This window comes from Sorex fumeus, unplaced genomic scaffold (genome assembly GCF_029834395.1).
Source record: "Sorex fumeus unplaced genomic scaffold, SorFum_2.1 ptg000018l, whole genome shotgun sequence".
In the NCBI taxonomy this organism is placed as follows: Eukaryota; Metazoa; Chordata; class Mammalia; order Eulipotyphla; family Soricidae; genus Sorex; species Sorex fumeus.
This window is the reverse complement of record NW_026606075.1, coordinates 30,125,465-30,153,240: the sequence shown is the minus strand read 5'-3', so window position 1 is coordinate 30,153,240 and position 27,776 is coordinate 30,125,465. Positions and strand designations below refer to the sequence as shown.

The window sequence follows — 27,776 nt, the reverse complement described above, 5'->3', positions numbered from 1 at the left end:
AGTGCAATTGCTTACCTGCTGTACTATCGCTTTGGCCCTATAATTACTGGATTTTATGAATAAATGGAGCTGTGGGCATTCAAGTGAAAATCTTTAGACATTTTCATGTCTCAGGTTAATAACTTTTTAGCTTGTCTTTTCAAAGAGGTAATTATTGCTTACAGGGAAATCCTTAAAGAAGATGAATCGGGATCACTTAAAGCTACAATTGAAGACATTCTCTTCAAAGCAAAGAGAAAAAGGTATAGAAACTTTTTTTTTGAGGCATTACTGGTACCTGCTCGAGCAAATTGATGAACAACGGGAGGACAGCGCTACAATGTTGCAGTGGTTTGGGGAGCCATACCCGGCAGCGATTAGGAACGACTTCCTGCTTCGTGCTTGGGAGTCATTCCTGGTGGTACTGAGGGACCTGGACATTCCAGGGATCAGACCTGGGCCTCCTGCGTGCAAACATGCACTTATTCAGAGTCATCTCTGATCCCTAACTGTAAATAAATTTCACTATTACTATGTTTTAGGTACTGTGATTTGCAATAGTGTTAACATAAAAGGTAAAGGTAAAGGCCCTCCCGTTGATCGTCGATTTGCTCGAGCGGGCCCAGTAACGTCTCCATTGGAGACTTTGTTGTTACTGTGTCTGGCATACTCTCGGTAGCTTGCTGGGCTCTCCGAGAGGGGCGGAGGAATCGAACTCGGGTCGGCCATGTTGGCCGCTTGTAAGGCGAACGCCCTACCGCTGTGCTATCGCTCCAACCCAGTGTTAACATATCAATAGGAAATCAGTGCTGCTTTACCATACCCACCATCAGAGAGACACTTGTCACTCCGTCATATTTCTCAGTTCCACCTCTAACCCTCACACACATACACATGCACGCGCGCACACACTCACGTACGCAGCAAATCCAGTTCACTATGCAGAGCCCCAGCGTCTGTTATTGTTGAAAATTGCCTATGCCCTGTGTGTGGTGTATGAACTTGTGCCTGTCCCATCTTCAGGGCTTTATTCGAGTTGTTTCAGGGACTTTCGTCTGTAGCCCTCAGAGTAAGGTGAAGGAACTCAAAGCAGGAAGGTGGGTCTTTAGGGACTTCCCAAAGTGCCTCTTAGCTTGATGTCATAATTTCCTTCCCTAAGAAATGCATGCAGCTTGAAGCATTGATATTTGGGGGGTGGTCTATGATATTCTACTAAAATGTTTGCATAATTTTAACAGAGTATTTGTGCACCATGGGCAAGTTCGACTTGGAATGGTATGTTATTTTTTTTCTTTATTGGTACAGAATTTATATGCATTTATATGTATGCATGCACGTATACATATGTACATACAAACATATAAAAATACTAAATACCATTTTTACTTCTTGGTTAAAAATGTATATATACATTGTACTTATTTGTGGCTGTTGTTTTGTAGATGCGCCATCTTTATGTGGTAGTAGATGGATCAAGAACAATGGAAGACCAAGATTTAAAGCCAAATAGACTGACATGTACTCTGAAGGTATTGGAAAGGCATTATAATATATACCAAATGTGAGAAAGGATACTTTAATCAAAAACGATTTGTTATTAAATGTGCAATCCTTTTTTGGTTTTTTTTTTTTTACTCATTTGCAAGCTATAACCTAGTAGATGTATTCGTAACTCTTTGAGGGAATTGATGCAGCAAAATAGCTAATTATTTCTTCCATTAATTTATACCTTCCTACTTAAAGTCCAGATCTTGCTTTTTCAGCATTTCTTTCTCAGTTGGGGAGAGAGGGGTCGAACCAAACCTGGAGGTGCTCCGGGTCTGCTCTTGTTTGTTGGTTGGTTTGATTATTTTGGGGCCATACCCAGCAAACTCAGGACTCACTCCCGGCAGTGCTCGGGGGTCCATATGGGATGTCGGAGATTCCTAGTTGGCCACATGTGAGTCAGGCATTCGACCTGCTGTAGTGTTGCTCTGGACTTCTTTTCTTTTATTTTTTTCAATTTAATGAAAATAGCCGTATTTGATATGCCAAACATAGTAACAGCAAGTCTCACAATGTTACTGGGCCTGCGCGAGCAAATTGATGAACAACGGGAGGACAGTGACAGTGACAATGAAAATAGCGTAAATAGGCCGCAGATCTACAGCATTACAATTTGATATCTGCATGTGCTGCACTGTGATCACCACACGAAGTCCGATTTCTGTGAACCCCCTTGACTCCTGGGACCAAGTCCACCTGCCCCCTTCCTCTTTCCCCACTAGTAATCACCAGTTTGTTCTGGTAATCTGAGAGAGTTTTTTGTTTTATTTGCTTATTTGTTTTGTTTCTTTATCTTTTGCATGCGATTGAAATCACAGTGTTTCCTTTTTATGTTTTCTTTTAACAGTTGTTGGAATACTTTGTAGAGGAATATTTTGATCAAAATCCTATTAGCCAGGTATGTAGATAAAGGAGGGGATTCCTAATCCTTGATTCCTGATACTACTGCAAAATAGAATTTTGGGAATATATTCTATGAATTAAGAGATCTAGATGCGTGCCAGTTTCTGTACTATTATTGGTGAGAAACAAGCTAACTTTCAGAGTAAATCATATGGAGTAAACACAGTTAAATTTATTTGTCAAAAATCTTGAGATCTCTCACAAGATGCTTATTCTTTCTGTAATTTGTTTGTTTTACCTATGTGACGTATTCAATATGCCAAACACAGTAACAACAAGTCTCACGAAGGAGACATTACTGGGCCTGCTAGAGCAAATCGATGAACAACGGGAGGACCGTGACTGTGACCTATGTGTACTCTTAACAAGAATGATTATTAATGATCGCATTTGTTTTTATTTTCAGATTGGGATAATTGTAACAAAGAGTAAACGAGCTGAAAAACTGACGGAACTCTCAGGTATGCATAGTTCGGTTTACAGGACTCCATGTGGTAGCTGTGTTTGATCGCCTCTTCTGTTTTTCCTTTTGTGTCTTCACTGTTCCTGGCACAGTTCTCAGGGGACTTTCTTGGTGGTGGTCGGGGGACCGTCCAGTGCCAGAGATTGAACCAGGGGCTTCCCAGATGCGGGACATGCCCTCTGAACTGATCCATCTGCCGAGCCTCCATGTAATTAACTTTATAACTCTTTGGAAGTGTAATGGATAAAATAAGGCCCCTTGATGCTCTCTGGGTGAAAAACTTAATAAACCTTTTACTAACTTTTGTATCTGGCCAAGAAGTTACTTGGTCAAGTCCATGCTTTGCATGTGTGTGACCTGGGCTTGATCTTGGATGCTGCAAAAAGAAAACTGAAAAATACTTGGTATCTAATACGAACTATTGTTTTTGGTTGGGGATGGGAAGTGGCTACATACCTAGCTGTGCTCCGCACTCAGGGATCACTCCTGTTGGTATTCAACAGTCCACATGGGTTTCTCAGCTTCTTAGAAGTATTTTTTGCAGTTTCCCCTCCCCTCATTTGTATTGGCTCACATTCACAGGAGGTAGTCTTTTCAGGCAGCAGGAAATGACATAGCTTTGTCTATGGAACTCTTCCTCGGTGGTCTGAGTTACAGCACAGTGGGTGGGACGCTTGCCTTGCATGTGACTTGGATTCAGTTCCTGACACCCCATGTGGTCCCCCAATCTGCGAAAGGGCTATCCCCTTAGCCTAGAACCAGGAGTAAGCTCTGAACACCACTGGGTGTGGCCCCTAAAACAAAAACAAACCCCAAAAAGATGCATTGTGATTTTGTTTTGTCTTGATTTGTTGTTTTGGGGCCACACCCAGCGATGCTCAGGGGTTACCACTGGCTCTGCACTGAGGAATTACCTTTGGTGCTCAGGGAACCATATTGAATGCCAGGAATTGAACCCGGGTCAACCTTGTGCCAGGCAAGCGCCCTATCCACTATATAATTGCTCTGGCCCCACATTGTGATTTTAGAGGTGTTAAAACCTTGAGGTGAGTCTTACAAATGATTAAAAAAGGAAACTAACAAAAGTAAAAGGTATAGGCTTCTCCGTCTCTGGGGAAGCCTGCACTCTCTCTTGAGTGCATTACTCTAACCTCTTCCACTTTCACTCCCTCTTCCTCTTCAAGACCTCCAAATAAAATCTGTCTTACTTAAAAAAAAAAAGAAAAGGGTATATATTCTTTCTAGGTTATTACTTAAAATGTGCTCATAATAAGACATTGTTTATGTTGTATTTTTTCATTAGATATGAGACTTTCTAATATTTTTGAAGACTGTAATTTTCTCAAAACGAAAATTGAATAGTTCTGTTCTTTCCTACATAAGTCAATTTGGGAGAAGTGAATTTTTAAAAAATTTTATTTAAAAAAATTTTTTTGCCTTTTGGGTCACACCCAGCGATGGTCAGGGGTTACTTCTGGCTCTGCTCTCAGGAATTACTCCTGGCAGTGCTTGGGGGACCATATGGGAGGCTGGGATTGAACTCAGGTCAGCAGCATGCAAGGCAAACACCCTACCTGCTGTAATGTCACTCAGGCCCCTGAATGTTATTTTTTGTTTTGGGGACCACAACTTGCAGTGTGTAGGGTTTACTCCTGGCTCTGCTCCCAGGGTTCATTCCTGGTAAGCTCAGAGGACCATATGGGGTGCCAGAGAGTGAACCCAGGTCTTCTATGTACAAAGCAAATGCCCTACCTACTGTATATTATTGCTCTGGTTCAGAAAAAAAAATTTTTATAATGCACAGATTGATATACATATATATATGATATTGTTCAAAGTAAAGAGTAAGAGATTATTTTATTTCTCCATTAGGTAATCCAAGGAAGCATATAATGTCTTTGAAGAAAGCAGTGGATATGACTTGCCACGGAGAACCATCTCTTTATAACTCCTTAAGCATGGCTATGCAGACCTTGAAGTTAGTCTTTTGTATTTATTATTTAGAATTGATTTCAAAGTTTGTTGAATTTATTGCAATAATATGTTAATGTGTATTTTCACAAACCCAGCTATAATGATCATTATTAATAGAGATTTAGTCATTAGTAACGATGAGTGTTTGTGAGTAACGTGGCCAGAACTGTAGGGCCCCCGGAGATGTCTCAAAGGGCTGGAGTGCAGGCCTGGTGTGCACAGGGCTCCCAGTTCCCAGTCCCCAGTGTCCCGTGCTTCCTGAGTCCATGGGAATAGCCTTGGTAGCCCCCAGCAGTGCTGAGGAGGCTCTCTTCCTGCCCCCCCCCCAATAAAACAACTAGCAATATTTGTAGTCCAGAACTATTTTATTGAGGGGCCAGGAGAGAGTATAGCCGTGAAGGCGCATGCCAAGCATGCATCCAACCTGAATTTAATTCTTGGTACCATGTGGTCCCCTGAGCACCAGCAGGTCAGCACTGGAGGCTCCTGAGCACTGCTGAGTGGCCAGGGAAGGCCCTTGCACCTCAGGACTGAGCAATATAGTATTTTCAGACCCTGGCATTAAATCACTGGCTCAGTTGGCTGATAGTCACCGATGCGGCTCTCAGGCCTCTTGCACACATCTTGGAGGATGGGGGTGTAGAGTGTAAGTTTATTGAAAATTTAGTGTACGTAGAATGTAGTGTGATATGTTAAACATTTATTGACTTGCTAGTACAGCCAGGTAGGGTACTGGCCTTGCCTGCAGCCAACCTGGGTTTGATCCCCAGCACTCTGTGTGGCCTCCACTCCCTCCTCCCATAAGCCCACAAGGAGTGATCCTTGAGCACAGAGCCAAGAGTAAGACCTTTGGGTGTGTTCCCACCCTGAACAAACAAAATAAGTATTAACATGCCTTTTCAGCAAGTGCAACTCTGGCATATAGCTAAGATCCTGAAGGAAGTAAGATAATTGAGCAGATATGTCTTAACCTTTTCTAGTCTGTCCTGGCTCATAATTTTATACTCACATGTAATATATTTCAGGTTTTGAAGTAGATGACTAACATAAGTAACAAAGGTGGACACAGTTGCAACATCTGAAATATGAAAACTGAAGCCTTACAAGATGTAAACACGAGAACTTAAAAATAACTGGCATAGTTGCTCTAGAAAAGTAGAGATCTCTGTGTAGCATAAGGAAAAATTGCTCATCGTTTCTTAAAATCTCATCAGTCATAACTTAAGTGATACACAAACAGTGGTTTGCTTTTGTGTTTCACGTTTTTTTTTTTTTTTGCCACACCCAATGATGCTCTGGGGTTATTCCTGGCCCTACACTCAGCAGTTACCCCTGGCAGTGCTATGGGATGCAAAGCAAAAGCCCCACATGCTGTTTTATCACTTTAGCCCAGTACTTTATATGTTTTCTAATATATACTTGGTACTTTGTATAAACAAATCTGGAATGTATAAAAAAATTGAATAAACAAAGCATGATGTCAGAATCCTGTTTATTATTAGCTCCCCAGATGTGAAGAAATGCTTCTTAGATTTTGATGGAACATTTCAGTGAATTCAATGTGGGTAGGGCGTTTGCCTTGCACGCAGCCAACATGACCGACACAGGTTTGATTCCCAGCAGCCCATATGGTCCCCTGAGCACCGCCAGGAGCAATTCCTGAGTGCATGAGCCAGGAGTAACCCCTGAGCATCACCGGGTGTGATCCAAAAAGAAAAAAAAGAAAAAAGAAAAACTAATTTTAGCAAAGTTTAGATTAAGGTCTTACAGTTTATTCCAGTTTATTCCTTGGTATTATTGAAAGTAAGGTATCCTGTAGTCTGACTGTGTAAATCATGTGTATACTACCATTAGCTTAATTTGTTATACCTCGTTGAAGAGTGTCTTATCTATCTTATTTTAGACATATGCCTGGACATACAAGTAGAGAAGTTCTAATCATCTTCAGCAGCCTTACAACTTGTGACCCATCTAATATCTATGATCTCATAAAGGTAGAACTGATAATTTCTTTATAACCCAAATTAATATTACAACTCTGAAGAGAATAATGTAATGGATTTGTTACTAGTTTTTAGAGCCTCCTATCAGACATACTGACATATTAATGCTTTTTTTTTTTTCTTTTTTCCAAAACCTTCCATTTACTTGGATTTTACAAGACCCTAAAGGCAACTAAAATCAGAGTATCAATTATTGGATTGTCTGCAGAAGTTCGGGTTTGCACTGTACTTGCTCGTGAAACTGGTGGTACATACCTAAAATCTTTAATATTTATTCATATGTAAGAGGTGTTAATTAATTAGGATTTTTTTGTTACAGTCTGTGTAAGCTTCTAAACTTAAATTTGTTCATGTTCTGTAATTCACAATACAGGTAGTCGCCTTAAATATATCATTGATTCTGTAAGATAATGTCTCAAAATGTCTGGAATTTTCAGTAGTTATGTTAAGGGTTAGAGGGGAAGCATTATAACTCTTAGAAAGCAGAAAATTTCATGATATGAAATACTTGATAAAGATCTTTCAGTTGATTTGAATTAAATTATAATTATTTTTTTTTGATAAGTCAGTGTAGAGATACTATTTGTGTAAAGTTTTATAAAACTATGATTTAGCTTGAGGGCTGGAGCGATAGCACAGCGGGTAGGGCGTCTGCCTTGCACGCGGCCAACATGGCCGACCCGAGTTCGATTCCTCCGCCCCTCTCGGAGAGCCCGGCAAGCTACCGAGAGTATTCGATATGCCAGACACAGTAACAACAAAGTCTCCAATGGAGACGTTACTGGGCCCGCTCGAGCAAATCGATGATCAACGGGAGGGCCTTTACTTTACTTTACTATGATTTAGCTTAAAATTTATTTTGAGGGGCTAGAGAGATAGCACTGCGGATAGGGCGTTTGCCTTGCATGCTGCCGACCCGGGTTTGAGTCCCAGCTTCCCATATGGTCCCCTGAGCACCGCCAGGAGTAACTCCTGAGTGCAGAGCCAGGAGTAAGCCCTGTGCATCGCCAGGTGTGACCCAAAAGGCAAAAAAAATAAAAAATAAAAAAAAATTATTTTGAAAATGCTTAATTTCTCATGTGCTTAATTTTTACATAATTGCAAAATAGTTATAATTCTTGTGTCTGGAATCCTGATTTTTTTTTTCTTCTCCCTTTTACTTTCCATCTTGTTAGGAACATACCATGTTATTTTAGATGAAAGCCATTATAAGGAGTTGCTAACACATCATGTTAGTCCTCCTCCTGCAAGCTCGAGTTCCGAATGCTCACTTATTCGTATGGGTAAGTGTTTATTTTGGGCTTTTGGGGTGATGAGGGGGTGGTGCACACGCAGCGACGTTCTGGGCTTACTCCTGGCTCTGTGCTCAGGGTTCACTCCTGGTGGGCTTGAGTAACTGTGTGGTGCAGGGGACCAAAGCCGGGTCAGCTGCGTGCGAGGCAAGCATCCCACTTGCTGTACTGTTGCTCCAACCCCCTTTATTCTGTTATTTAAAATGGATTTGTAAAACTCCCTTCTGGCTGAAGGACCAGGACCGCAGCTCAGTGGTAAGCTCTTGTCGCAGTGGGCGGCCCGCTTTCATTCTGAGGCAGGATCTTTGGGGTGTGGCAGATTTTTTCACTATGCAAACAATAACAGAGAACAGTCTCACACACACAAAAATGTGTTTTGGCTTAAAGTAGACTTTTTTTTCCCCCATTTTTACAAGTCATCATTTTCATGTTTTAAGAATTTGTTTTAACAGTGCTTTATAGTTATAGAAAGTTAATGCTATTGAAGCAAATTATTCAGAGCCAGGAGTAAGCCCTGAGCACTGGTGGATGTAACCCCCAAACAAACAAAAATAAATAACTAAAATATAGTGAAACACCATGGGGTACAGTTGTAGACTTACAAACTTTCGTGCTTGGGTTTCAGTTATACAGTGATTGAGTACCCATCCCTCCACCAGTGCCCATTATCCACCACCAATGATCCCAGTAACCCTCCCACCCTCCCCAAACTCCCCCACCCCGCCTCTGTGGCAGGGCATTCCCTTTTGCTCTCTCTGTCCTTTAGGGTGTTGTGGTTTGCAGTATAGGTATTGAGTGGCCATTGTGTTCGGTCTATAATCTGCTTAAAAGAATCACTTTTTATACATACACCATGAGTCCCGTTTGTGTATTTTGTGGAGGGCCTCCTGATGCAAAGCATGCGCTTTAGCCATTTGAGCAATCTCTAGCTCCATCCGAAACAAAAACTTTTTTTTTTTTTTTGATGAAGCATGATAAATTTTTAGGGAGATGCCGGGCAAGCTTGCACCACACACGGTGGTGCCTTGGGCTGACTCCTGGCTCTGTACTCAGGGAGTACTCCTGGCAGGCTCAGTTACATGACGGCAAGGGTCCTACCACTTAACTGTCCTCCAGCCTGCAAGATAGCTTTTACTGAACAAAATTTGTGTAGAAAGATGTGAGGAGAGAGAAGGAGAGAAGTTCTGTGTTCAAGAGAGATCTTGAACAGATCGCCTCAAGGCATCATCAGAGTGGAAAAAGCAAACATCCATAGAGACAGGCAAGGCTCCTCTCTGGAAAGAAAGATGGCGGCCGCACGGGAGCCTTGTGGAAAGCAGGTTTGAGCCGGGCTCGGGGGAGCGGCGGGGACCTCATGGGAAGGGGGGCTTTGTGGGCCGTCCCCCACGCCCCACCGAGGTCGCCAGCTGCCCCCCACGAGCGGCTCTCCGGCACGGCCACGGCCCCGGAGGCACAAGGACTTAGCACAGAGAACCAGCCGCTTGGAGCAGAAAAGCAAATGGACTTGTGTTAAAACGCACCACCAAGCCTGCCCGGAGGGGGAAGGGCGTTGACCGGCCCGCCCGCTCCTCTCTGGAAAGAAAGGTGGCGGCCGCACAGGAGCCTTGTGGAAAGCGGGTTTGAGCCGGGCTCGGGGGAGCGGCGGGGACCTCATGGGAAGGGGGGCTTTGTGGGCCGTCCCCCACGCCCCACCGAGGTCGCCAGCTGCCCCCCACGAGCGGCTCTCCGGCACGGCCACGACTCCAGGGCACAGAAACCAATCTCTTAACTAGCTAACTTTTAATAGAAATTCTTCCAGGGTCAATAAGTAAAATAGCAGAAATTCGACATCATTTTATTCTTAAACCAAGTTGTAGAAAGCAAATCATTTCACAACGCTGTTTCAGCATGTCTGATGGGGGGAGGGGGGTGGGTCGTAAACTCTAAACAATAATTGTGCATCTTCTATCGAAATAATCTATCTAGTCAAAGTAGATAGAGTATTAACTAGAACTCATCTGCCTCACAAGAATTGGGAGGGGTGGGAGGTGGGGGTCTATTGGGGTTCGGGGTTAAAAATGAGTATTGGTAAAGGGAAATGTGTTCGGTATCTACATGACTGAGACCTAAACCCGAAAGCTCTGTAACTTTTCCCACAGTGATTCAATAAATAAATAAATTATAAAAAAAAATAAAAAAATAAAAAAAAAAACATAGAGACAGGCAAGCAAGACACATGTTCACAGGAGAACAGTTTTCAAGAGCAAACCACTTTTTTTTTTTAAATAAAGTAATACATGTTAGAAAGCATAGATAGGAACTTCAGAAACTTGACTTTGATAGACAGAATCTCCCTATTTCTTCCCCTCTGAAGTTTTCTTGTAGCCTGAAGTCACAGTCCGTTTCACTGTGCTCTAATAGGCAGATTGAAAATGAGAAAGAGAACTTTAGTACAACCTTGTGTGCTCTCTGGCTAGAACCTGGTTAGGTTCCTGGTCTTAATTTGCGGCTCTTTGCTCGGAGAAAAGATGGTAACTCACTTTCTTCTATGAAGGATTTCCTCAGCACACCATTGCCTCTCTGTCTGATCAAGATGCCAAACCCTCTTTCAGCATGGCGTAAGTGAAAAGCCCCACACTACCAGGGACACTGTATTGGGATTTTATTTGAAACTGCTGAGGAAGAGAGATGGGGGGGGAGGGGGAGGACAGTGGAGAGAGAGAGAGAGAGAGAGAGAGAGAGAGAGAGAGAGAGAGAGAGAGTATAACGTGCCCAAGAGAGAACGCGGGCTTCACCAGAGTGGGGAGGGAGCCCCAGCACACATCCCAGCATCAGCTATGAAAGTATGATAGTCCACATCTCAAGAGGGGACATGCAGGCCACACATGTGCTCGGGTACCACATGTGCTCAGCAACTACACATGGGCATAGGCAGCACAGGGGTGCACGCAGCATATGCGTCTCAGGGGCACATTTTTGTATTTTCCATTTCCTTAATTACAGATTAGGATGATGGGATTGAAAAATAATAGCCAAGTAAAATAGTGGGAACAAGCTCTATATACTCGTAAGGTGTAATCCTCAGCACCTACTAAGTAAAACAGTAAGAAGAGGGTTGGGATGGGAATTGACATACAGACCTGTCATATTAATATTACCATACATATTACCATATATATTACCATATTAATAATAGAAATTATAATTGAAGTAAAGCTTACCAGAGGGTCATGTGCAGAAAGCCAGAGGGATGGACGTGGACCTTGTTTTAGCTTAAAGGCTTTATATTTTGCATAACTGTAAAATCTTAAAGTTTAGTTTAACTTTTTTAGCAATTAAGAAAGTAATTCTTAGTTGTCTAGACGTCGGGTAGCTCTAACTGTTCTCATCTTTATATATCGTTTGTTAAAGCGCTTTTCCTCTACAGGCATTTGGACAGCAGCTCTGAGCCGGGACTTACCTTGGGAGGCTACTTCTGCCCCCAGTGTCGGGCAAAGTACTGCGAGCTTCCAGTTGAATGTAAAATCTGTGGTAAGAAACCATCCAGGCTTATTATCCAGGAAATTCATCTTGAATAATTTCTAACCTCTATTGCTGTTAAAATGAGTGTTAATATTGAGTTCTGCCTTTGTTTCTGTGTTTAGCCCGAGAAGGTAAATGTATTCCTGTTTTCTTTTGGGGAGAGGGCCAACCCTGGCAGTGCTCAAGGCTTTCTCCTGGCTCTGTGCTCAGGGATCGCTCTTGGTGGTGTTCAGGGTAACTATTTGCAGCGCCAGGGATTAAATTGGGATCAGCTGCATGTAAGGCAGATGCCTTGACCCCTTTACTGTCTTTCTTGTCCTTAGATTACTGTTTTTGAGTGTCTAGTACTCTTATTTATTTATTTATTTATTTAATTTTGAGAGGATGAGGCGAGGGCTATCGCTAACATAGCAGTGCTCAGGAGACCATGAGTTGTACCAGGGGTTGAACTGGAGTCAGCCAAATGCCAGAATATCACCTCACCCATTGTACTGTCTCTCCTGCCCCCAGTGCTCTTTCTCTAAGAATAACCATGAGGGGCCAACAGTGTAGGCCAGTGGTAGAGTTGCTTCCTTACATACATGAGGCCCTGGGTGTAATTCCTGGTATTGCCAAAAAAGAAAAAAAGAGGGGGAAAAATTTCTGAAGGAATCAGCAGAGTATTCTACCAAAGTTTACTGACGCTTTCTGTTAAAAAAAAAAAAGAGGGGGCTGGACAATAGCACAACGGGTAGCGCGTTTGCCTTACACGCGGCTGACCAGGGTTCAATTCCCAGCATCCCATACGGTCCCCCGAGCTCCACCAGGAGTAATTCCTGAGTGCATGAGCCAGGAGTAACCCCTGTGCATCACTGCGTGTGACCCCCCCCCAAAAAAAAAGAAAAAAATAGTTCAGGGACTGGAGAGATAGTGCAGCAGGTACGGCGTTCGCTCTCCATGCAGGTGACCCTGGTTTGATCCCCGGCATCCCATATGGTCCCCCAGCGCCACAAGGAGTAATTCCTGAGTGCAGAGCCAGAAGTGACCACTGAGCATCGGAGAATCTCTGGGTGCAACCCAAAAACAAACCCAAAAATTTCTTAAGAGCAATGCAGTAAAATCCGGTAAACATTATGCAACTCTTCCCTTTAGAAAATACCCAAAGAGAAATAAGGAATTACTGGAATTGTATAATTTCATTTCGTTTCGTTTCTAAGTATGCAACTGGACCAAGTGTGATCACACAGTGACAGAACAAACATTCTATCCTGGGATCTGCCCAGGATCACTGAGGAAATATGTGACTGCAATTCTGGGGTAGAAATAAAACCAGCTTTGTGAATCTGTAGTTCCAGTTCTGGCAGTGGACATGTCAGCCACTGTCTTTATGAGGGTTGGGCTCCTAACAGTGTTCCTCTGCTTTATCTGCCAGGCCTCACACTGGTATCCGCTCCTCATTTGGCTCGGTCTTACCATCACTTATTTCCCTTGGATGCTTTTCAAGAAACTCCCCTCGAAGAACATAATGGAGAAAGGTATCATAATTTTGAATTTTGATTAATTTATATCTAAGAGGTAAAATAGGGTTTGTAAATACCTTGATACTACTATTTAAAAAAATAAATATTAAAGGGAAAATTAGCTGGGACATGAGATGTGTCATTATCACGCTGATCTTTATCTCCAGAAGTATGTTAATTACTGTAGGCCCATGTATGTATAGTAGAAGTGGATAAATTAGCTTCCCCAAAAGTGATACGAGCCCTGGTTTGTAACGCTGATTGGTTTCTGTCATGTGAAAGTGGAGACTGGAAAGGTTTGCTATCAGTAATCTGAGAGAGAAAGATTAAATGAAGATTCATAAGAAACTCTTGGCCCAAGGAAATTTTTTACTACTTAAGGACAGAACTTTCAAGACTGAAAGGACTTGTCAAGTACAAGTCATAGATTAAGAACAATTTATCACTGTGAATTTCAGGATATGCAGCAAAATACTAATCTTGAAGTTTCTGGAGATGGAAAATTAGGTTACATACTAAGAATATGTAATTATAACAGTTGTTTGGCTTCTCACCAACAACGCTGGATACTGACAGCAGTTTCCTTTGAAATTTAGGAGTGAAAATTATTACCAACCTAAATAATATATCCACTGAACTACCAGTTAAATGTAGGTAGGATGAGGAAAACTGAAGCAAAAATAAACAAGTGGATTGCATCAAATTAAAAGCACCTTTATAGGGAAATAAACTACAATGAAAAGAACAACAACAAAAAAAATCCAGGCCAGAGAATTAGCACAATGGGTAAGATGCTTACCTTGCATATAGCTGACCTATGTTGGTCCCTGGCAGCAATTATGGTCCCCCAAGCACTGACCAAAGTGATCCTTGAGCACAGAGCCAGGAGTAAACCCTGAGCACAGCTGGGTGGACCCCAATATGAAGCGAAGTGAAACATATTTTTCAAAAACCCTTCTCAGGTGTTGCAACAATAATACAGCAGCAGGTAGGGTGTTTGTCTTGCATGAGGCCCACCTAGGTTTGATCCCCAGCACCCAAAATGGCCCCTGAGCCCACCAGGACTTATCCCTGAGTGTAGAGCCCGGAGTAAGCCCAGAGCACCTCCCAACAAACAAACAAACAAAAATGATGCTTCCGAATAGGAGAAGATATTTGCACATACTGCATCTGGAAAAGGGCCAACATATAAGATAGCAAAGGAATCACAAAGCTGAACAACAAACAACCTCATCAAAAAATGAGGAAAGGATAGGGACAGACAAAACATGGAGAAGTATTAATTCTCACTTATCAGAGAAATACAAATCAAGAATGACAGTGAGTTACCTCCTAACAGCAGTGAGAATGATATATCCAAAAGACCAGAAAGCAAATGCTAGCAAGAAGTGGAGAAAAGGGAACTTTATGTGTTTCTTTTTGTTCTGTTTCTTTGTTTGGGTCTCACCCTGTCGCACTCAAAGTTTACTTCTGGGTTTGTGCTCACGGCTCACTCCTGGTGATGCTCAGGGATGGTGCTCACCGTATGTGGTGGTAGGAATTAAAATGGGGTTAGCCACACACACATAAGGCAAATTGGTCTCCCTGTTGTACTGTTTCCCTAGCCCCTTCATTCTTTGTTGGAGAACTGTGAAGTGGTTTTGCCTCTATGGAAAAAAAGTTATATGGAAGTTTCTCGAAAAATTAAAAATGTAACAGCCACGTGATTCAGCATTTACCGTTAGTAGTTATACAGCTGAAGAATACAAACATACTCATTTGAGGGAGAAAGAGCTAGAGCGTGCTCAAATGGTAAAGCACACATGTCCCACACTCAGGGCCCCGAGTTTGATCCCTGGCACTGCATGGGTCCTGAGCAACACCAGGGCTGCACTTGGTGGCCCCCAGCAACGCCTGTCCCAGGTCCTGAACTCTATGAGAGGCTCGTATTAAAAAAAAAGCAAGCCTTGGGACCAGAGTAATAGTACAATGGGTAGGCGCTTGCCTTCCACGTGGCTAACCCAGGTTCGATTCGTAGAATTCCATGTGGTCCCCCAAAACCCCACCAGGAGTGATTTTCTGAGAGCAGAGCCTGGAATAACACCTGAGTATCACTGGGTGTGGCTTCAAAACAGAAGGGGAGGGAAAAAAAAACAACCCCTGAGCACTCCTGGATGTGGCCACCCTTTCCCTCCCCAAAAAGAAAATCACAACAAAAAAGAGTCACAAAGGACAAAAATCTAATACCAAAAGATCTGTGCACAGCTGCCCTCTTTACAGTGCTGTTTGCAGTCCCAGGCTATGGCGGCAGCCTGCAGACTAGTGGGTAGAGAGAAGGTGAGGCCAGGGAATGGGTCAGTGGCGAGCACCTGCCCGCAGGGACGAGGTCCTCGGTTTGACCCCAGCACCCATCCAGACGGTGAGTACCCTCTTGGCATGCGCAGAACACGGCCCCTCTGGAGTGAGCCCACAGCCAAGGGTGCGCATGGCCAGGCCATCACCAGCACAGAGGAAAGAGAGGGAAGGAGAAGCAAAGAGAAGCCGTATGTGTATGCACACGCATATATGCCGCAGACTGCTTGCTGCTCGACTGCAAGGGAATAGCAGTCTTGCTCTTTCTGGCTGCAAGGACGGAGCACGTAAGTCAGAAGGAGAAAAACTGAATGAGCTCCCTCATCGGGGGATATAAAGACACACCGAGGGGTCAGACAATGGCCAGTGAAAAGAAACCCTCACATCTGACCAAGAACTGAAGCTTCTAAGGTCAGGGTCGGGCCAGGGAGCTAAAGGGTCCTGGGGACCATGGGGGAAGGGTATTGGCACTTTGGTGATGGCTGTGGTGTGGTGATGTCTCCCAGAACATACAGTTTTGTGAATTAATGTTAGCACAGTACCATTAAAATAATAATAATAATAAGGTAGCATTTTCAGATTCATAAGATCTCTAAAACGCTCCCTGGGGAAATTTAAACAACAGAATGAATGAAAGAGAAGTTTCTTCTCTTCTTGGACCACGCTTGACGGTCCTCCGGGGCGCTTCCTAGCTCAGTGCTCAGGGATCCAACCCACAGTTCCTGCTTGCGCAGCCTTTCCTTCCGCCTGCTGAGCTGTCTCCTGGACCCCAGCAGGGGACTTTCATCTAATTCAGAAGTGGCTAACCGAAGCCCAAGAGATGGGATGATGTATTTGTGTGTCTGGAGAGGAAATCAGTGCGAGTGGGAGACGTCTGGACTGCTCCAGAGCAGATGCCACCCCCAGAACAAAGAGCATGGAATTCCTGACATGGCTGACGACTACAAAGGACATGAAAAGTACTCAAGGGAAGGTTGCTGCGGCAACAGTACAGAAGATTAACAGGCACGGCTTTGGTTCCAGATGCTTGAAAAATTTTATTTTTATTTACTACATTTCTGTCCACACCTGGAGGTGCTGGGGGCAGGGGTGCCGTGCCCTACCGTGCAGCAGGAGGGACCAACGGAGCTCAGAGACGAATTGAGTCTGGGTCAGCCACATGTATGGAAAACGCCCTACCTGCTGTATTATCTTTCTGGCCCCAGTACCAAGAACTTTTAACTCTTTAAACCCTTTCTTGGAAAGCAATCTCATGATGCTGGGACGATGGTTCAAAAGCTGAAACAGGTTTATAGCAACCTGGCTTTGATTCCCAATTAGCTCTTTCTCTGCTGCCCCTCTCGAACTGTGTCAGCTCTCTGCCTTCTTGGGCAAAGTTGAAAAATACCCATACCGTTTTCTGCTGGGCTGAATTCCTTCACAGACTTCATCTGAGAAAGCCTTGGACAGAGAGCTAGAACAGAGGTTCGGGTTTTCCTTGCGTTCTGCAGCACCACAGGTGGTTCCCCGAGCACCTCCAGGGTCACTTCTGAGAGCTAAACCAGGGGCAGCCTTTGAATTCTACTGGGTATGGCCCAGAGCACCCCCTCTCCAGCCCATTGTACTTAAATGTAATTATTAAAGGATTTCTATTAACTAAAATCTATTAATGAGTGAATTCTAAACAAAATGATTCTGAATTTTCTTTTCCAGATTTTGCTTTGGATGTCAGGGGGAGCTGAAAGACCAACATGTAAGTACATGTACTCTAGATATTAAGTGTTCCGCAAGAAATCATGAGGAAAAGGTACTGTGATAAGCTTTGCATAGACATTAGTGCATGATTCTTTTTTTTTTTTTTTTTTTTTTTTTTTTTTTTTTTGCTTTTTTGCTTTTTGAGTCACACCCGGCGATGCTCAGGGGTTATGGGTTATTCCTGGCTCATGCACTCAGGATTACTCCTGGCAGTGCTCGGGGGACCATATGGGTTGCTGGGACTAGAACCTGGTCGGCCACGTGTAAGGCAAATGCCCTACCAGCTGTACCATCACTCCAGCCCCTAGTGCAGGTTCTTTAGAAACATTGAGTAAGTAGAAACAAAGTGGGAGCAAAGGGATTTTCAGCAGTTGTTTAATAACTCTGTCTTTTCATTTTGCTTAAAAAGTAAGTTAGCGCTAGTGCTGGAGCTAAGTACAGCAGGTAGGGTGCTTGCCCTGCACACAGCTGACCTGGGCTCTATTCCAGGCTCCCCGTATAATCCTCCAAGCACCACTAGGAGCAGTTCCTGATTGCAGAGCCAGGAGTAAACCCTGAGCCTCGGCAGTTGTGGCCCAAAGACAAAAACTGTAGCACTGTAGCACTGTCCTCCTGTTGTTCATTGATTTGCTCGAGCTGACACCAGTAACATCTCCATTGTGAGAATTGTTGTTACTGTTTTTGACATTGAATATGTCACGGGGAGCTTGCCAGGATCTGCCATGCGGGCAAGATACTCTCGGTAGCTTGCCGGGCTCTCCGAGAGGGGCAGAGGAATCAAACCCAGGTCAGCTGGGTTGGCTGCACGCAAGGCAAACGCTCTAACTGCTGTGCTATATCGCTCCAGCCCACGACAAAAACAAAATGTTTAGAAGGTTTAATTAAAAATTTAATTATAACTTTTATAGTTAAAGTCATTCAAGGAATAACTAAGGCTGTGTTACAGTTTTCTGATTTTTTTTCTTTTTTGTTTCATTTTCAACTATTGATTTATTTTTGGTTTTTGAGCCATACCTGGCTGTGCTCAGTACTGACTCTTGGCTTTGCACACAGGGATCAGGGACCTTATATGGTACCAGGGATCAAACCTAGGTCAGCCAGATGCAAGGCAATCACCTTAGCCTCTGTTCTAGTACTCTGGGCCCTTGTTTCAAATGGATTTTATTGAAGTACGGGTATTTACAGTACTGTTAATTGTACTTCCACTGGATACATCATTCCAATACCAACCTCCATCAGTGTCCTTAGGACCCCTCCCAGCCCCTCCTCCCATGTTAGCTCAGTTCTATAGACAAAATCTTCAATTCTGATCCCTTTGACCATGTTATTTCCTTACTATGTTTCTTTGGGAGGGTATGGGGGGGACACACATCCAGTGATGCTCAGGGCTTACTCCTGGCTCTGCACTCAGGAATCACTCCTGGTGGTGCTTGGGGGATTGTATTGATGCCGGGGATCAAACTCAGGTAGTCTAGCTAAGCTGTGTCTAACTTTCAGAAATTACTTTTACTTTTTCCTCTAGGTCTACCTCTGCACTGTGTGCCGGAATGTTTTCTGTGCAGACTGTGATATTTTTGTTCACGATTCTCTCCATTGCTGTCCTGGATGTATTCATAAGGTTCCAACATCCTCAGGTATTTGACCCCAGCATCTTGGACACATTGTGTGTGTGTGTTTAAAAGAAATGCGCGAACTATAAATAAAATGATCCTTTAGGAGAACCTGCAATTAGAATGAAGAATAGTTTGAAAGGAGAATCTGATTTAAGAAACTTTTTTCTAAGGAAATAAATTACTGAATTTCAAAATGTTCTGTCCTTTCCCAGAAATGCCTGGAACTCAGTAACACTTCCAAGTCATTAATCAGTATTGTGTTTAATTATCATATAATGATTAAATTGATGTGATCAGGGGCTGGAGCAATAGTACAGTGGGTAGGGCACTTGCGTTGCATGTGGTTGGCCCAGGTTCAATCCCTGCATCCCATATGGTTCCCTTACCCCTGCCAGGAGTAATTCTTGAGTACTAAGCCAGAAATAACCTCTGAGCATCTCATAGTGTGGCCCAAAAACAAAATAAATGAACAAAAGATTAAATTGATGTGATTAATTTATCACTTTAAAATTCAGGTAAGGGCAGGAATGATAGTACCAACAGTTAGGGCAGTTGCCTTGCACACAGTTGCTTTGACCTGGGTTCGATCCCTAATACCCTTTTTGTCCCCTGAGCTCCACCAGGAGTGATCCCTGAGCTCAGAACCAAGAGTAAGCCCTGAGCACTCCCAGGTATAGCCCAAAAACCAAAACAAAACAAAAAAATTATTTTTAGTTTAAAAAAAATAGAAAATTGGGGGCCAGAGAAATAGTACAGCAGGTAGGGCACTTGCCTTTCATGTGGCCAGCCCAGGTTTAATCTTTGGCAACCCATATGGGTTCCCTGAGCACTGTTAAGAAGTGAAGACTGAGTGCAGAGCCAGGAGTTACTTCTGAGCACTGCTGGCTGTGGTCCAAAAAACAAAAACAAAATCAAGTAAGTTCAGATCTTGGAGATTTATTTTTAGTTGAAAAAGAAAATTAAGTCTAGAACCAGAGAGATAATACAAAAGTGAAGGCCTTGCAGACAACTCTGGCTGTGGCCGTGGTTCATGTCTTATCACTGTATATAGTATCCTGAGCCCTGGAAAAAAAAAGTATAAATTCAGTGTAAGGTGTAAAATAATACATTAGAAAGTATATATTGCAATCCCAACAAATCCCTTTGGCTAAATGACCAGAATATTAATTATAAAATTATTTGTAGCTATGCCCGGCGGGTCCCCCCCCAGGTTTGTTTTATGTACTCAGTTGGGGGTCTGCACCCAGTAGTGCTCAGGGAGCACCACCAGCTCCGTGCTGGGGCCACTGCTGGTGGTGCTTAGGGGACCGAGCAGTGCCCAGGTGGAGCCCAGGCTTCCGGCATGCAGAGCATGTACTTAGGCTGCTTGAGCCATCTCCGGCGGTTCTCAGTTTAAATGCTCAAGTTCAGAAGGTGACCGGGGCCTACACCTGGCTGTAGTTTCCTGGGAGGGCTGTTGGACAGGACCAGTGGGGGTCCTGGTAAGCGCCGGGCCACCCTCCTTAGCTCTCAAGGGTCTTTCAGTGGTTCACCAGCAAAGAGCAGGTGTGGGGCCACAAGATCCCCCATAGCCTGCAGGAAAGGTAAGTTCTGTCTCCTGTAACAATTTAGGTCCTAAGGAACCCAGATACTTTGCTAGGTGAAAATATTTTCTCCCCATTGCATCGCCAAGGATCGAACCCAGGGCTCATGCATGCCAGGCCTTCCTTTACCAGGAACCACATCCCTGGTCCTGGACACATTTGCTTTCTAGGTAACCAGGTCACCACTGCCCGCCTTCCTCCTGCTCTGGCAACAGCGTATTAGTGGCTTGGCCCAGGCACCTTGCTGTGAAAGGCTCTACGTGGTCCCCCTGAGTCGGTGCTAGTAGGAACGCACCTTTACTGTCTTTGGGCTACTCTGTCTCTGTGCTTTGGAGTTTCTTTGGGTGCCTTGTTTTTGGGCGGCCACACCCGCTGTGCTGGGGAAATGACTCTTGTTGTGTGCTCAAGGGGTGCTCCTGGCTGAGCTCAGGGACCATGAGGTGCCAGGGACTGGACTGGCCATGTAGCATGGAAAGCCAGTGTTCTGTCCACTGAGCCTGCTCTGGCCCAACTTTTGGGTTTCATTTGCATGCTTGTAAGAGGTCTAAGTAAATCTATTTTGTTATGCGTAGGGAGGAATTTCTTTTTCTCACTAGTATAGAGAAAATCCTGATTTGTTCAAGACTGTAGAAACAGAAATGGTCATCTAAGACTATAGTTCTTGCCTTTAATGTCTCTCTTGAAGAACCACAATATGATGCAAATGTGAAGGCAACTCTAACATTCTAGATCTTTCTGATAGTGTGTGTGAGTCCTGTTGTTTGATTTACTTGAGAACTCCTTTATACTTAAAGTCATTATGAAAATGATTGTGATTCTTTTGAATGTATATATGTATAGTTTTTAACCCCTTATTTTTATTTGGCTTAATGGTCTGCCATCTAACTAAAATTTTCACTTATATTTCATGTATATTTGGGTTTAAACCTATGAGAAGTGATTAGCTGAGAAGCATGTGAGCTCTGTATTTAAGTGCCACTGTGTGACCCCTGCCCTCCCAATGCCCAAGTTTATGTCATATTCAAAACCCTGACATAACAGAATGGTGAGGGGGGACAGAGCCTCCGCTGCCCACAATTCAGGTAAAAAGAAGAACTGGTGAAAGAAGAACTTGGTAAGATTTTGTAACGTCCTCCTGCTGGGGTCCTGTCCATGTATGGAGATAGAGCGGTCACTTGTGACAGGCCAACCCTCAGAAGGAGTGTCATTGGCCCCAGGGCTCAGGAGAAAAAGGAAGTTGGAAAAAGGAAATAGGAAATTGCCATGCTTCTGGGACATGGCTTTAGGATGGTTCTCTGACTTCGTTTAGGTCAATGGTTCTGTAAGCATCAATACTTGTTTTTCTTTCCACCTTCTCTAATCCTGTACATGAGTATATTTTGTATATGTACCGAGAATTTCTTTCTTTTCCTCTTCTTTGTTGCGGGGGATTGAACCCAGGACCTCACATGTGCAAGGTGTGTGTTTTACTTGCTTAGCTACCTCCCTGCCCTGCACTTAGAACCTTAAGGGGGGGGCGGGGGGGAGAAAGCTATTGGGCAAGAGATGCAGCTGAGGAGGGAGCATGTGTCTCACACCATGGGGTCCTGGTGTCCATCTCTGGCACTATAGACACACACAAACTCTCCAATTTGTTGAGCTGTAATTTACGTATTATAAAATGCTTCTGTTTTAAGTGACCGGATCAGTGCCTTTTGACAAAAGTATATACCCAGGCTACGACTATCTTAACAGTGAGGGAGCATTTCTGTCAGCCCCGCCAGCCTTTTGATTCTGCACTCCCCAGGACATCTAGCAACAGAAGCTCCTGATGCATTTTCTAGCAGAGTAGATTGCTGTTGCCGTTTCACGGTCCCTTACGAATTGAATCCCACAGACAAAAAGCTTTACTGTCTTTGAGGTTCATCCACATCGTGTCTCAATAGTCTTTGCATTTTTGCTACATACAGACATTCTGTTGTTCTGTTGTATGGATACTTTGTGTATTATTTTATTCCCAGGTTGCCTTTGTTATGAATAAAACTCTTTGAGTGTTTCCTTTAACTCTGTGTTGATGCTCTTATTTTTCTTGGGTAAAGAGGTAGAAATAGAATCTCTAACATCGGATCACTCGGGGTTTCTTATATAATCAGCGCCTCTCAACCAGAGCCCTCCCGGCCCCCAGAAAATTCCCAGGAGAGTACAGGACTTAGGCACTTGGCTCACCCCGGTTCAGTCCCTGACACAGCATGGGTCCCCTGAGCACCACCAGGAGTGATCCCTACGCACAGAGCCAGGAGTTAGCCCTGAGCATAGCTGGATATGACTCCTAAAACAAAAATATTTTTAAAAATTGGATAGGGATCGGAGATAGGGACCGCCCAATGGGTAGGATGCTTGCCTTGTACATGGTTAACCTGGTTGTGATCCCTGACACCACACATGGTTCGCTGAGCCCTGCCAGGAGGGATCCCTGAGCACAGAATTAGGAGTCAGTCTGGGACACCCCTATCCTTCCCCCCTCAAAAAAAAATAAAAACAGACTGTTTCAGCTGTTCTTGCACAGAGAAGCCAGTGCACTGGCACCCGCAAAGAAACCCTCAAGAACTGGCCTCTCCCTGCCTGCCCTAACACTTTGCTGTGTGGCCCTGGAGGCCTTCAGCCTTCCCTGCTGAGCACTTAAAATATTAGGCCCACACAGTCCACCAGAATATCTCCAGGAATGACCCCCAGACCCTGAGCAGTGCTGGAGTGGCATCTGTCCTCTTCTCAAATAATGGTAAACAGGAAAAAATGTAGCTTCGTGGTAGGTCCTGGTATGCTCAGTATGCGCAGCCCTGGGGTCGGAGCCCCAGAACACCACGAAAGGAAAATGAACCAAGAGGCCTGTTCCCATTCTGGAATCCAGGGGCTCTCTGCTGTATCTTCCAACTCTCCAATGGTAATAATTCCTTTTCTTGGGGGTGGGGGACACACCCAGTGATACCCAGGGCTAAACTCCTGGCTGTGTGCGCAGGGATCACTTCCAGTAAGGCTCAAGGTATTAGACCAAACCAAGGTGAGCTGTGTGAAAGGCAAGTGCCTTACCCCTGTAACATCTCTGGCCTCCAGTGATGGTAATTCTTCATTTCAACAGTCCTATTTTTCACTTCCCCTAGTTCTTTCTTGTTCTCTGTTATTTTTATATATAATCCTTGTACTGTCTCTCTGGCCAAGGAGAGAGTATATTATGAGGGAAGAAAAGGGGCCGGAGTGATAGTACAGCGGGTAGGACGTTTGCCTTGCACGCAGCCAACCTGGGTTGAAAATTCCAGCATATCATATGGTCCCCCAAGCACCACCAGGAGTAATTCCTGAGTGCAGAGCCAGAAGTAACCCCTAAGCATTGCTAGGTATGTCCCAAAAAGAAAAAAATAAGAAAACTTCAAAATTCTTTGGGAGTACCAGAAAGAATGGAAAAAGAATTGTAGGATATTCTCAGATCATAAAAGATTATGATTTATGAAGCCCAGGGCTGATGTTTCAGTAGAAAAAGCAGAGTCATTTAAAAAAAAGGGGGGAGGGGCTCGAGTGATAGTACAGCAGGTAAGGCATTTGCCTTGCACCCAGCCGACCCAGGTTTGATTCCCAGCATCCCATATGGTCCCCGGAGCACAGCCAGGAGTAATTCCTGAGTGCATGAACCAGGAGGAACCCCTCTGCATTGCCAGGTGTGACCCAGAAAGAAAAAAAAAAAAAGAAAAAAAAAAGAAAGAAAAGAAAAAGCAGAGTCATGGTGCTGAGTGAATGTAAAATGTACAGTGAGTATAAAAAGGCCCACACCTAGACACATGGTTTTGAAAATACCTTATTACTTTTTTTGTTTTTTGGTCTGGGACCACACCTGACAATGCTCAGGGCTTACTCCTGGCTCTGTGCTCAGGGATCACTCCTGTTAGGTTCTGGGGACCATAAGGAGTTCTGGGGGTCAAACCCAGGTTGGACTCATACAAGGCAAGCACCCAGTGTAGTATCACTCTGGTTCCTCCCACATTTTAAAAAATAATTTGATTTATCTTTGATGTATGGGGAATTAACGCAGCAAGACAAGTGCTCTATCACTGAGCCAATATCCTGGGCCTATTTTAAACATGTATAGCTTCCAGAATAAAAAGACAAACTCCTAAGAGGAACCAGAAAACTAGAAACTTCATTGCTTCTCAAGACTGACCACTTTACTGGTCAGTCTTGAGAAGCAATCTTAGAATTAAAAAAAAAAAAGAAAACCCTTACTGTTGTGGGTCTTGTTTAGATTTTGTTCTTCCTTCTGGGTCTTGACTCACCCGTGTTGACACAGAACCCAGGGCATGTTCTGGAAATGTCTGTGCAATCCGAGTTGCAGTTCCTCCAAACATTCTCATTGCTTCACGGGACACGGGGAGAAACTGGTAGAGCATTGCTGCTTGGGCCCTTGTTCTGCCCGGGTGCTGCGGCTGCATTTGACTGAGTCTCTGGATTAAACCCTGAGGTGAGTGAATGTCTTTTCTGACACAGCAGCTTTCCTTCCTTTCTCTGCTTCCCACCTGCTTGTTTCTCTGAGGCCAGAGATCCAGCACAGGATTCTGCGGCTAAATCCTGCTTCTTGGTATCTTACCATGGCCGCTGTAGCAGCCAGCAGAGAACATCAACAGGTTTAGAGCCTGGGTGTCCATCACTTTTGCCCTGGGAGAAGTAAAATCAACCACTGGGGCGGGAGAGATATAGTACAGAGGTTAAAGCATTTGCCTTGCATGCAGCTGACTCCGCTTTAACTCCCCCAGACCACATGGATCCCCAAGCACCACTAGAAGTGACCCCTGAGCACAAAGCAAGGAGTAGCCCCCGAGCTCTATTGGATGTGACTCAAACAGAGCTTTGTTATGTGCATGCAGGATTGATCCCAGCTGCTGTGGAGCTGCCACTGCCTTCTTACTGGTTCATTTTCTCTGGGGAGGTCTGGAGCCTTGGTACTGGCTAATGTAATACTGAGTGGAGTTTCATGCTAGAGTCTGAGACACACCAGCTCATACTTGTATTAAACATGTGACCTGGGGCCGGAGTGATAGTACAACAGGTAGGTTGTTTGCCTTGCATGCAGCCAAACTGGGTTCGATACCTGGCATCCCATATGGTCCCCGAGCACCGCCAGGAATAATTCCTGAGTGCAGAGGGAGGATCAGCCCCTGAGCATAGCCAGGGTGTGACCCAAAAAAGCAAAAACAAAAATCTATGTTACCAGGGGAATGGAAAAAAACCTTCTTAGGGCCCCCTGAGCCAGCTGGCTGTGACTCAAAGACCAAAAACAAAGGGTATCTACCTAAGTGGGGAAGACAGTAGGGCAGGAGAGAGTGCCTTGCGAGCAGGAGGCATTCTCCAGTCCCCAGTACCCTAACCTACCATGATTCCCTGAACTCCCCTAAGCACCACTGGGGAACTCCTTATTAAAATTTACATCCTGGACTGGGGGTGTGGCTTAGCAATAAAATGCATTCTTGCACGCACGAGACCTGGGTTCAGTCTTCAGTATTGCAATAAATGGATTAATAAATACCCTCAGGAGAGCTTGGTTTGCCAAGAGAAAGGTCTCTTGCAGGTCTGGGGTTCAGATGAAGCACAACCCTCATAGACTGGGCTGCAGGTCTGAGACCTCTGTGATATTTGCTGGTTATTGAATTTTTATGCTTGTTTCTTTTACCTGTATCAAAAGTTCTATCCAAGGCATTATGCAGAGGCTTGATATTTTTCCCCTTAACTTATCCCAGCCTGCACAGCTGTTGAAGCTGCCACTGTGTACGAAATAACTGAAATGGTTTTGACATTATTATTTACGTCAGGACTTCTTAAACTTTTCCACATGGAAACCCTTTTCACCAAAGATATGTTACGCAGGAAGCAGATGCTGGAAATACCCCCAGACTCATTATACCATTGGTTTGGTTTTGTTTGGGGAGGGATTGGCCCACACCTGGCAGTGCTCAAGGCTTACTCCTGGTTCTATGCCCAGGGACCACTACAGGTTCGGGAGACCACATGTGGCTCCAGGGATCAAACCAGGGTGAGCTGTATGCAAGGCAAGTGCCTTACCCCTCATACTATCTCTCCGATCTTCAGGAACTCTGGATGGGGGGAACAGCAAAGCATCAGGATGGAAAGGCGGTGGGTCTAGGAGTAGCTGATCTTGTCTCAACCAAGTTCAGACAGAGGGGAAGTTGTCCAGGGCTGGAGTGGGCTGCGCTGGCAAAAATGAAATTATGAACATCAGCCACCAAGCCACCAAGCTTTGGCTTATTCTTTCTGTTGGAGCAATTAATTCTTTGATCTGAATGTGACTCTCATCTCTGATCGACTAAAGAGATTCAACAGAGCCAGGGAACCAAAAGAAACAAACTATTGTGTTGAGAAGTTAAGTAATCTGTCCAGATGACAAAAATGTCCTGGGCAGCCACTGCCCAGGTGTGCTGGACACACAAGCAGTGAGGAAGCTCTTTTCCTTGCTTTGGGGGCAGCTGATCTTCAGTTGGCTGCCACTTTTGCAGAAACAAAGATAGATAGGCAAAATTCAAATCAGCTGAGCAGTCGAAATGTGGGAGGGGAGGCTGGAAGGAGCATTTACAACGCACATGTAGGTAGTAAATGGAACATTTCTGAGATTTCTTTAATGTTGCATTAGCAAGTAAGATCTGAACCTGTGTGTGGTACTAAGGGGTGCCTTATTTTTTGTTGTTGGTTTTTTTTTTTTACGTTTCATTATTTTATTAAATCACAGTGAGATGCACAGTTACAAAGCAATTTGTGATTGGTTTCAGTCATACAGTGTTCCAATACCTGTCCCTTCAGTGTACATTTTCCATCACCATTGTCCCTGCTGCGACCCACACAGCTAGTCAAACATCAGCCCAAGAGAAGGAATGAGAGCTGCAAAGCCGGGGTAGGGAGGACTGCATGAAGCATACAGCGACTTCATTGCAGAGCTCATTGACTTTTAGAGTATGCAGTTGACAATTTATGGGAAAGCCAAGGGTTACAAGTTGGGCAAGCTATGCTGTTACTGTTTTGCAGCTGTGTATGCGGGCAGTTCCTTGAACTTTCTCAGCAAAACAGGACAGGAGTGGGCATGTATGTGGCCACTGGCCCGGCCAAGGTGGATCTGGCGCAGCCTTCCCTTCGGCCGCCCTTAATAGGGTCAACCGCCAGGGCATGGCGTTCCCCTGCTCATTCCTTTTTCAGGGAAAACAAGCAGGGGCTACCAAGGCCAGTCCCCAACAGTCCCCAGTTTCCCTCCCGCCCCCCGCCCCTCCTGCTGCTGTTTGTTGGGTTTTGGGGGCCACACCTGGCTGCATTTAGGGAGTCACTCCCAGT

The 27,776-nt window shown here is 44.4% G+C and overlaps 1 protein-coding gene across 1 annotated transcript in view; it reads left to right on the top strand.

Moving 5' to 3' along the window:
* GTF2H2 (general transcription factor IIH subunit 2) overlaps positions 1-21,931 on the top strand; it is a 28,910-nt gene extending 6,979 nt beyond the window's left edge. Inside the window, exons 3-16 of the mRNA XM_056112608.1 lie at positions 165-242; positions 1,218-1,254; positions 1,422-1,508; positions 2,372-2,422; positions 2,834-2,888; positions 4,763-4,868; positions 6,768-6,858; positions 7,027-7,114; positions 8,043-8,150; positions 10,693-10,756; positions 11,566-11,669; positions 13,072-13,174; positions 17,183-17,222; positions 18,747-21,931. Of these exons, the coding sequence (XP_055968583.1) occupies positions 165-242; positions 1,218-1,254; positions 1,422-1,508; positions 2,372-2,422; positions 2,834-2,888; positions 4,763-4,868; positions 6,768-6,858; positions 7,027-7,114; positions 8,043-8,150; positions 10,693-10,756; positions 11,566-11,669; positions 13,072-13,174; positions 17,183-17,222; positions 18,747-18,866 (1,132 nt within the window). The 3' untranslated portion in view covers positions 18,867-21,931. The remainder of the gene's footprint in view (positions 1-164; positions 243-1,217; positions 1,255-1,421; positions 1,509-2,371; positions 2,423-2,833; positions 2,889-4,762; positions 4,869-6,767; positions 6,859-7,026; positions 7,115-8,042; positions 8,151-10,692; positions 10,757-11,565; positions 11,670-13,071; positions 13,175-17,182; positions 17,223-18,746) is intronic.
* Positions 21,932-27,776: the final 5,845 nt, after the last annotated feature.